Source organism: Frankliniella occidentalis, unplaced genomic scaffold, assembly GCF_000697945.3.
Source record: "Frankliniella occidentalis isolate FOCC.00 unplaced genomic scaffold, Focc_3.1 Scaffold44, whole genome shotgun sequence".
Taxonomy (NCBI): domain Eukaryota; kingdom Metazoa; phylum Arthropoda; class Insecta; order Thysanoptera; family Thripidae; genus Frankliniella; species Frankliniella occidentalis.
This window is the reverse complement of record NW_026267174.1, coordinates 1,079,202-1,088,340: the sequence shown is the minus strand read 5'-3', so window position 1 is coordinate 1,088,340 and position 9,139 is coordinate 1,079,202. Positions and strand designations below refer to the sequence as shown.

Below are 9,139 nucleotides of genomic sequence, written 5' to 3'. Positions count from 1 at the left end.
GTGTATGGGGAATTGCTGATGAACGCCCATGGCGCTCCCATGTCCTGCAGCAAGGCTGGCCGCCACGCCCCGCCACGCCAAGCGCTAGTCATTTTGCATGCCAATAAGCGGTAATACCTCATAATGTCAGCAGCGTTGACCCCCTATCCCTCCCCCTCCTCCTCCCCTTCTGCTCCACCCATTCATCAGCCGTTCGTCCCAGCGACACCCCTTCCTTGCCCCCCCCCCCCCCTTCACGTCCCACTCGCGAGGGGCCCAAGGGAGTCGGCGGAAATTCGCAACTTTCCTCTTCGTTTGTGTTCCGCTGTGGCTGCGGCGCTGCTGCGCGGCCTGGGTGCCCGAGTGCCTGGGCAGGGATATTGTTTAGCAGCGAGAGGCTGTAAGGCCCAAGCGGGCGCCGCCACCACGCCGGCGGTGGGGCTTGATAAGGGATTTGAAAGAAATCTAATAACAATAAAAATAAAAACATCCGTAGATGACCTTCTTTGTCGTAAAGACCCAACGACCATGCTTGGTACTTGGTGGCTTGACCTCCGCGCGGCAGTAGTAGATACGCCCGTCGAGCGGCCTCCACCTACTAGTCGAGTCAATGTAATGACAGAGAATACTCAATGTGACTCATCGCGCTCATCAGCTGTCACATTTTTGAACCAGCCTAAAATTGTGATCTGCTAAATGTTGTTGGTCTCATGATGAACTAGCGACCGCTACAGCTGCTGTCCGCGCGACTCACCCTTGCTCCTGGGCGATCTTGATGTTGACGTCGGAGACGAGGTTGGCGTCGACGAGGACGGCCAGCAGGAGGGCGCCGAGCAGCGCCGCGGCGGTGACTCCCATGGTCTCGGGTGGCGGGACGGGACGGGTACGTCGGCGAAGGTCCCACACGGTGGTATGGCGTCAGGCCCCGTGTCGTGCGACCGAATGGCGGACCCGCGGCCTGCGATCTACCCCGATGGACCACGCAGACGGCGGCCCCGCCAGCTTGCCCAGCAGCAGGCGCACCGGGGGCCGGCCGGGGCGGAGCGGGGCCGGCAGGGGAGGGGCGCCAACGCGGGCGCGACCGCGAGGTAGGCCTACACGTGCGGCGCGCAAGCACGGCCCACGCGCCCTCCACGCACACCTTACGGGGGCTGGGCGTAAGTGACGAGCACCTCTCAGGGTGGGCCACGCACACCCCAAAACGAACAAATATAAGTGACCACGAGTTAACCCGACGTGAAGAGTTGTCAATGTCCTTCTTCTTAACTTGCACCCCCACCCCCCTTTTCCCCCTCATTTTACCCCACTCGGGTTTGGTAAGGATTTTAATTATGTATGTTCATTATTTTTAAAAGGAAACATTTCAGGTTGCAGAAGGGTTGTGCGTGTGAGAAGAGTGTCGGCGTGAGCATTTCTGGGCTTTCCCCGCGAGGCGAGGTCAGCGCCGACTTGACTAGTAGGCCACCGAAATGGATCAGTAGTGGACTGGCGCATAAACAGTCAAGTGGGTCCGGTGCTAAAAACAGGGGCAAGGGCCGGGCCAAGACAGACACCAAAGTCAGACTCTCGAGAGCGTCTATTTCTCGGCATCAGCATGTCTGAATTCCCATGAATGCTAAAGTACCACAAGCTTGAGTCTTTGACAGGGTAAAGGAGACCATCAGGTCTGATCAGGTTACAATGAAAATAAGCAAGCTAACTCAGTCAGATTATTTATAGTACAAAACTATTGTCAAACAAAAGTAAAAATATTTTTACAATATTTACATAAATTATCAAAATATACAAAATAAAGAGAATTTTTCAAAAATAGTTTTAGTTCATCTTCCTTCCTTATGACTAGTAGTAGATGGATTATCTTCACAGTTTAAGTGGAACAGAAAAGGCCGAGGAATCTAGACAATCCAAAGCTGGTGAACCTTGAGCATTATCAAGAAAAGATTAGTCTTTTATTAATCTACTGATCTGCACCATTGAAAATGATACCTATGACAATTCTCCCACTTTCAATAAAAAGAGGAAAGCATAAAACATTGAAAACTTTAGCTATCTGGAAGCAATAGAAAATAATATTGATTGCTAAGGCTTTCTCTCAATGCGCTATGGTATATCACTTGCATGAAAAACTTTCAAAAAATAGAATTCATCACAAAAATAAGTTAAATAAATTTCTTCATCACATTTTAAGAGGGATAAACTACTCTTCCTGGATGAGCCTGTTGTCTGCGCCACCAAGGAGTCCCACTCGGAGAGAGCATTATATCTTGTGGTCTGTAAAACAAGGGAAAGAGATTTAAGCATGAATAAGCACAATATAGTGTACAGACTAGAATTCACCGAAAAATGAGGTCAGACTACCATACCTTGAATGTTGTTGTTGCCCTATCACCGGTCTGCCCAGAAGTGGTTGAAATTGATGAGCTAGGTGACCAGGCGGAGGAGCCATAGGGATGTTGGTTTGTTGCATCTGCGGCCCAGCTGGCCCAGCTGAAAATTTGTGAAGTTCTTGAAGAGGAATGAGATCTGTGGCATTGCAGGCAGGTCTTCTTAAAGTCCCACCCCCTCCTATTAAGAGATTAAAAAAGATAATAATTGAAGTAATTTAAAAGGGGAGAAGGCCAACTTTTACTTTATTCCAATTTCATCTGTTACCTGCTGCACGCTGGTCTCGTAAATGTTGCAACCTACGCTTCCTTCTTTTCTTTTCATTTCGCGCAAACCACTGGACCAGTAGTAAGGCTCCTGCAACAATTGCTAGCATTGCCCCAATGTATGGCATGGCAGACAAGTTGGCAGATGCAGCAGCTCGAGGAGGTTGCCCTTTAAGGACAGCTGAGGCAATAAGGAGAGATAGTCCTGCTAGTGCTGCAATGCCCAATACACCCTGAACACAATAGTAACACCATGTGTCCAAAGCATCTCCACATCCTCCACAGCCAGTGGCAGTACCAGCTACATTTCCAGACATCTGTGATAATCCACCAGGAGTCATTGGTCTATCAGTCCTATGAAGAGTTGCGCGATGGGGAAGTGTGCAGACAACCTGGGGCTCCTCTCCTCCACCATCGGGCACCTCATAGACTGGAGCCTAAAAAGAATAAAGACACATCACAGATTAAAACCTTAGCATGTCACTCAGTTGAAGAATTGAGTTTACAATTTCACACAAACCGATGGATCAATACTGTGATGTTGGCGCCATAATTGGGGGGGCTCTGGAGCATACTGATCATTAACTGGAATGTACCCATCGTATGTAGTGGATCCTGAAGAGTGGCTTCCAGGCCCAGGGCCCGGTCCATGGCCCGGTCCATGGCCTGGTCCGTGGCCTGGGTGCGCTCCAGGACCATCTAGCCATGGATTCCTAGAATAATCAAGTATATATTATGCCCAGTGATCATTTAAAGGCACGTCAGAGTCATATTATAAAAATCAAATTGAAGTTGCTATAGAAGAGACTTAACAGACTAAAACTCTAATATTAACCTTAAAGCTTGATGAGCTCCAAAAGTTCCCTGCGTAGCCCGAGGAGCAGGGCGATGGAGCGGTGGCTTGGCCATTACTCTTTGATTTCATGTCACCTGAAAAATGCATGTCTTTTAAAATATGGGAAAAAATGCCATCCTTCTGTTGTGTAGAAAAGATACTTAACAGCAAATTTCATAGGACAACATAAACAGATTGCAGTAATGGAAAATTCATAATAAATATATAATGATAGATTAGGTGTGAATGTTAAATTATTTGAAACACTGAGGGAGTGTTCTTAACCTAAAACACTTTACCTGAGAAGCTGAATGAGAGCAAGTCGAAAACATTTTTCAAATTTCAGGATATAGCTATTTAGTCAGAATAAAGAAACATAAATGATTTCCAGATATTTCTTGGTTGTTTTAATAAGGTATGTAACTGGAAATTGTCAGAAATAGGACAGGCCAGAATCTTGTTCCTCACTCATGACAACATATAATAGGAACTAAAATAGGTGACAGGTTGAATGCAATCATTCTGTCGTGGAATTCCCTATTCATTCACATGTTAAGTTAAATCGTTATTTGGCTTCAAATAAAGTAAACAACAAGAATGCTGTGACAGTAGCACACAGGTAAACAATCGCGTCGAACGCTTGGTGGAGCGGCAGCCACCGTGTAAATATTCTGTCAGTTGTCAGTGGTTTTCAGCTCAAACCTGCGAATAGTGTACATGTAGCTGCTAATAGACCTTGTTCGTAAATTTCTCATACATCAGTTGAATTACTTCGGCGTTTTGTTTGGAAAATTTGCAGAAGGCGTACGGCTGCTGACAAGTAAATTTTGTCCGTAGCTCCTTTTTCATTGTAAAACTTATAGGTAAATACGCTTTTTATTTTATCGGTATTACTCGATTTTTCTTATTTGTGTTCTCTTTAATCCTTATTCGATTCGCAAAACGTCTCTTTTTTTCTATATTTCTTTGTGCATTACGGATCACTTGATGGAGCAAAGGTTATGTTCATTCATGTAGCTTGTGTTTAAATCCTATTTAACTGTATAAGGCTTATGCACTCTCAGCTTTTATCGGAAATATTGAAGCTACACTTTTCTTATCAGTTTTCCTCCACCTAAATTTCATCACCCGTCTGATGTCGGTCGTGAAATACCTGCATGTCACTAGGTCTATCTGTCACATCATTGTCTCTACCGTTTTAAAGAAACAACTTTTCTATTTAAAAGTAGACCTACGCTATCACTTCTTTCTTAAAATGAGATCTGCATTTTTTATTTACAAGGTTCTATCTCACGGCAACTTTACGTCTCATATAGTTCCTTTTGTTCCTTTCAGGCAATATTCATTGCTATAATGGCCGCAGACAACCCACTGGCCAATGCCAATGGCCAAATCATCAAAATGGAAGTAGATTACAGCACAACTTGCGATGAAAAAATACCTCAATGTAAGAAAATGGCTACTGAAGGGAAGATGCATGATGCTCTGGACGCTCTTCTTGTGTTGGAGAAACAAACACGCACTGTAAGCTCTTATATTTCCTTGTTAAATCTCTTAATTACCTTTTAAGAATTTGCTGATCAATTTGCTCATGCATTGTCTTTACCAGGCTGCTGACATGGCATCCACTGGACGTATTTTAGTTGCCATTGTTCAAATTTGTAAGGACGCTGCTAATTGGGCTGCTCTTAACGAGCACATTCAAATTTTAGCCAAGAGACGTTCCCAGCTTAAGCAGGCTGTTGTGAAGATGGTTCAAGAGTGTTGCTCCTACGTAGACACTATGCCCACCAAGGAGTTGAAAGTACAGCTCATTGACACACTTCGAACTGTCACGGAGGGAAAGGTACTGTGACCTCCATACAACATTTCTTCAAATTTGTGGTTTTTCAATTTATCTCTTTTTACTAATGTATACCTTGGTTTTAATTGTAGATCTACGTTGAGGTTGAGCGTGCCCGCCTTACCCATATTCTGGCTAAAATGAAGGAAGAAGAAGGTAATGTAACTGAAGCAGCCAACATTATTCAGGAATTGCAAGTTGAAACTTATGGTTCTATGGAGAAGAGAGAAAAGGTATTATATTTGTGAAATTTATCAAATTTTTAATGTATTAGTTTCACAGGCATTTATCTCAAATATTATTTTCCAGGTTGAACTAATCTTAGAACAGATGCGTCTATGCTTGGCCAAGAAGGATTATATAAGAACACAAATTATTTCCAAGAAGATCAATGTGAAGTTTTTTGAGGCAGAAGATACTCATGATTTAAAACTCAAGTATTACCGGTAAGCTTCTTTTTAAAAGAAAAATGGGGAGAAGGGGGGAGGGGTATTTCATTTGGAAATTTAACCATCGACAATTGCGTAACACAATCACTCAATTGTTATGGAAATACCACAACTGAATTTTTCTCTTATAACCTTAGTCTACATACTTCAATTTTCTCCCTTATAGCTTGATGATTGAGCTTGATCAACACGAAGGCTCATTTTTGGCTACATGCAAACATTATCGAGCTGTCCTAGACACCCCATCTGTTCGAGATGATGCAGCCCAGCGAACTATGATTCTGCAGAATGTAGTGCTGTACCTTGTTCTTGCTCCATATGACAATGAACAAGCTGACCTTACTCACCGGGTACTTCAAGACAAACTCATGGAGGAAGTAGCACCTTACAGGTTTGTGTAATATTGTCAAAATTTGACTTCATTGAAACTGACTTGAATTTGGAGTGATTTCATCTTACCTTTCTCATTATAATTTTCTGTTTTAGAGATCTGCTGAGGCTATTCATCAACCCAGAGCTCATTAAGTGGTCAGCTCTTGCTGAAATCTATGAAAAAGAATTGAAGTTTGGATCTGCCAAGTTCCCCGCAACTGATGTGTTTAACCCTAAAACTGAAGAGGGACAGAAGCGCTGGAAAGACCTTCGTAACAGAGTTGTTGAACATGTAAGAAATCAACCTTTTACACTTTAAAATTATTTGTTTGAGGCCTTACTGAATCTCCATTAATCATATTTTTATTTATTCTTTTAATAGAATATTCGTGTTATGGCAAAATACTACACAAGAATAACCTTAAAAAGAATGTCAGAACTTCTGGACCTTCCTATTGAGGTATGTTATTCAATTCATTGGTTTTATTGTATCTCAACTAATCCATCTTACTTCTGTAATACATTTGTGTGTTCTTTGATACAGGAAACTGAGGATTTCCTTTCAAATATGGTTGTGAGCAAAACAATAGAGGCAAAGACAGACCGTCCTGCTGGTGTTGTAAGCTTTACTAGAAGCCAGGATCCCAATGATGTGCTGAATGCCTGGGCTACACACCTCAGTTCTCTCATGCAGCTTGTAAATAAAACAACACATTTGATCAATAAGGAAGAGATGGTTCACAAGCACCTCCATCTAATGTCAGTTGGAGACAAAAATTAAATACAAAATTGATTACATTAATTAGAACGCAGCTGTGGTCTCTTCACCTAGTGCGGTCTTCCCTGAACTATTTTTTTTCTTTACGGTGGAAACTGTGAGAAAAATTCAAAGAACTGTATTTTTACTAAACCTTTTCTCCCTAGCAATATACTTATCATATGAAGTTTTACTGTATTAAGTACTAAGTCCAAAACACTAAACATTTTTTCATTAAAGAAATGGAGTCTATCTATCTATATGTGCATTTATATTTTTAGTCATCCTGTTGCCTCTGAATCCTTAATACCAGAATATCTAAAATATTGGGATTGGGTGTGAGAAACATGTCTGTCACATTTAAACCGAACCGCTGAAATCTGTCTCTCTAGTGACAGCAGATTCAGATTACAATACACGCCCCCTTTCCCCCTCCCCCTCGCCGCAAACGAAAACAAAACACAAAACGGAGATCTTGTTGATGTGTTGCTTCTCTGAAAATATTTCTTTCGACCCTCGCCCTTTTCAAATTAAGAAGTAGTATCGTACAACCGTCTTTCCTGAAGAATATGGTAACTCATATCTGAGTGAATTCAACGTCACAATGGAATCCTCCAATAAACGGAGTGAAGTGACTCCAGACGAAGCGACGCAGACGACAGAGTCATTCCAACCTCACAATGAAAACTTCAAAAGCAGAGAAGATTACTTTCTGTCACTTCAGAAATGGATTAATGATGCTCAATTGTGGCAGAACTCAATGTCATGTATGCCCTATTTTTTTCTGAGTCATCCGGAACTTTTTGGAGTTGTACCTCCACTTCCACCAGGCTACATAACTGACCCAAGCAGACGTCAAACAACTGTTCCTACAATTTCTTGGTCAGCTTCTGTGCAAGCTCAGCCAGGTGTCAATCGCACCCCAAATACTACCCCTGGAGGTACATAATTGTTATCTGAGTTACATGAACCAATGCAGTTTCCTGCTAATAGATGTGTAATGCTTTGTCGTTTTATTTTCAGCTTTGCGATACAAGGTCCCACCCTACTGGAAAAGGTTCTGTGCAGAAGTTGTTGACTCTGTGATAATGTTCACTCTTAAGCTGCTCATTACATTCATAGCTATACATGTTTTTGGGCTCATGTAGGTATTCCTATATAGGTTGTCTTAAGCTGAAATAGCTATCTATATAACCTTTAATAAGCTGACGTATTATCCCTAGTGATTTAGATAAATACAGCATAGAAATGCTTCAACAAAATGTTCAGAGTCTGACTTACAAGGTGGCTGTTGAGATGACCTCACAGATCCTTGTTCTTGAACTTGTGAACAGGATTGTGGTTTGTCTTCTTGAGGTACGTTGTTTAATGTATGAGTTGCAGAATCCTTGAATTTTCTTTCCACTTTCATTGTTCTGGTCTTTGGTGTTGGGGACACCTGTATATTCTTCACTGGGGTCAGGATGTTTGGAGACAGCCTCAGCTTTGATGAGCTCTTAAGAGTCTTAAGCGATTCTCTATATAAGACCCTTGTGTGTTGGCGATCCACACTACACTAACCCCTGACACAACACTTGAGGCACCATGGAACTATGAAAGTGGGAAGTGCAAGCTGCCTGTTATTTATAGACCTGCCAATAAAATAGAAAAATATCTGGCAACTAAATTTAACAATTCAATACAGTTTTATTTCTATAATAAATTTTCTATTGCAGGCATACTGGCTGCGTGGGGGAGAAGGAGGAATGGTTGGTGGTTCTTCTCCAGGAAAGAATTTATTTGGCTTAAGGGTTGTTTTATGCTATCAGGCACATCCTGTTCCTGGTCAGCCGAATGAAGTTGTATCTGTCACACCTGGAACAGATCTTGGCTGGGGCTTTGCTCTTACCCGGTCTCTTTCTAAAAATGTTTTCCTGGCCCTAATTTATCCGCTTTGTTTTGCATTTTTCTTTTTTAAGTTTAACCGTTTGGGCTATGATGTGATGTCTTACTCAATCGTTGTTGAAAGTGTTGACCACAATAACAACCGCAGATGATATTCCAAAGTATTTGTTATTTACATTGTTTATTTACTTTATCAGGAAATATTTGTAGAGAACTATGTTTTATATATGCAAAAATTACCTTTTGGGGGGACAGTTGTGATATACCTTTGTTGATTACATTTAATGATTACTTTAAAACTGTAGGACTAGTCCCTAGTGGAGGAAAGGTATATGTTTTATTTATATGTATTTAACTATGTGTCCACAC

At 42.1% G+C, this 9,139-nt stretch overlaps 3 protein-coding genes across 3 annotated transcripts; 2 read left to right on the top strand and 1 right to left on the bottom strand.

Annotated features, from left to right (window-relative positions):
• Positions 1 to 1,675: 1,675 nt before the first annotated feature.
• Positions 1,676 to 4,117, bottom strand: LOC113212007 (uncharacterized). The gene is made up of 6 exons (XM_026430569.2): positions 3,765 to 4,117; positions 3,466 to 3,560; positions 3,151 to 3,343; positions 2,632 to 3,067; positions 2,343 to 2,544; positions 1,676 to 2,250 (listed from the first exon to the last, which is right to left on the bottom strand). The coding sequence occupies exons 2-6, from the start codon at positions 3,537 to 3,539 to the stop codon at positions 2,163 to 2,165; spliced, it is 993 nt and encodes a 330-aa protein (XP_026286354.1). The 5' UTR covers positions 3,540 to 3,560; positions 3,765 to 4,117; the 3' UTR covers positions 1,676 to 2,162.
• Positions 4,118 to 4,174: 57 nt separating this feature from the next.
• Positions 4,175 to 7,146, top strand: LOC113211997 (26S proteasome non-ATPase regulatory subunit 12). Its single transcript, XM_026430561.2, has 9 exons — positions 4,175 to 4,328; positions 4,801 to 4,989; positions 5,075 to 5,311; positions 5,401 to 5,541; positions 5,618 to 5,754; positions 5,924 to 6,148; positions 6,244 to 6,421; positions 6,512 to 6,589; positions 6,674 to 7,146. Exons 2-9 carry the CDS (start codon positions 4,819 to 4,821, stop codon positions 6,908 to 6,910), a joined length of 1,404 nt encoding a protein of 467 aa, XP_026286346.1. The 5' UTR covers positions 4,175 to 4,328; positions 4,801 to 4,818; the 3' UTR covers positions 6,911 to 7,146.
• Positions 7,147 to 7,321: 175 nt separating this feature from the next.
• LOC113212177 (protein FAM8A1) lies at positions 7,322 to 8,924 on the top strand. The gene is made up of 4 exons (XM_026430789.2): positions 7,322 to 7,827; positions 7,910 to 8,030; positions 8,110 to 8,242; positions 8,602 to 8,924. Exons 1-4 carry the CDS (start codon positions 7,491 to 7,493, stop codon positions 8,920 to 8,922), a joined length of 912 nt encoding a protein of 303 aa, XP_026286574.1. The 5' UTR covers positions 7,322 to 7,490; the 3' UTR covers positions 8,923 to 8,924.
• The last annotated feature ends 215 nt before the right edge of the window (positions 8,925 to 9,139 follow it).

Bases quoted from the DNA above. Each gene is read 5' to 3' on its own strand.
- LOC113211997 (XM_026430561.2), top strand. From the start codon at position 4,819: ATGGCCGCAGACAACCCACTGGCCAATGCCAATGGCCAAATCATCAAA. The intron at 5,542-5,617 runs GTATTATATTTG...ATTATTTTCCAG, and splicing joins CTATGGAGAAGAGAGAAAAG to GTTGAACTAATCTTAGAACA. The intron at 6,590-6,673 runs GTATGTTATTCA...TCTTTGATACAG, and splicing joins TTCTGGACCTTCCTATTGAG to GAAACTGAGGATTTCCTTTC.
- LOC113212007 (XM_026430569.2), bottom strand. From the start codon at position 3,539: ATGGCCAAGCCACCGCTCCATCGCCCTGCTCCTCGGGCTACGCAGGGA. The intron at 3,344-3,465 runs GTTAATATTAGA...TGATTATTCTAG, and splicing joins GGAGCTCATCAAGCTTTAAG to GAATCCATGGCTAGATGGTC. The intron at 3,068-3,150 runs GTTTGTGTGAAA...TATTCTTTTTAG, and splicing joins ATCACAGTATTGATCCATCG to GCTCCAGTCTATGAGGTGCC.
- LOC113212177 (XM_026430789.2), top strand. From the start codon at position 7,491: ATGGAATCCTCCAATAAACGGAGTGAAGTGACTCCAGACGAAGCGACG. The intron at 7,828-7,909 runs GTACATAATTGT...TTTTATTTTCAG, and splicing joins CCCAAATACTACCCCTGGAG to CTTTGCGATACAAGGTCCCA. The intron at 8,243-8,601 runs GTACGTTGTTTA...TTTCTATTGCAG, and splicing joins TTGTGGTTTGTCTTCTTGAG to GCATACTGGCTGCGTGGGGG.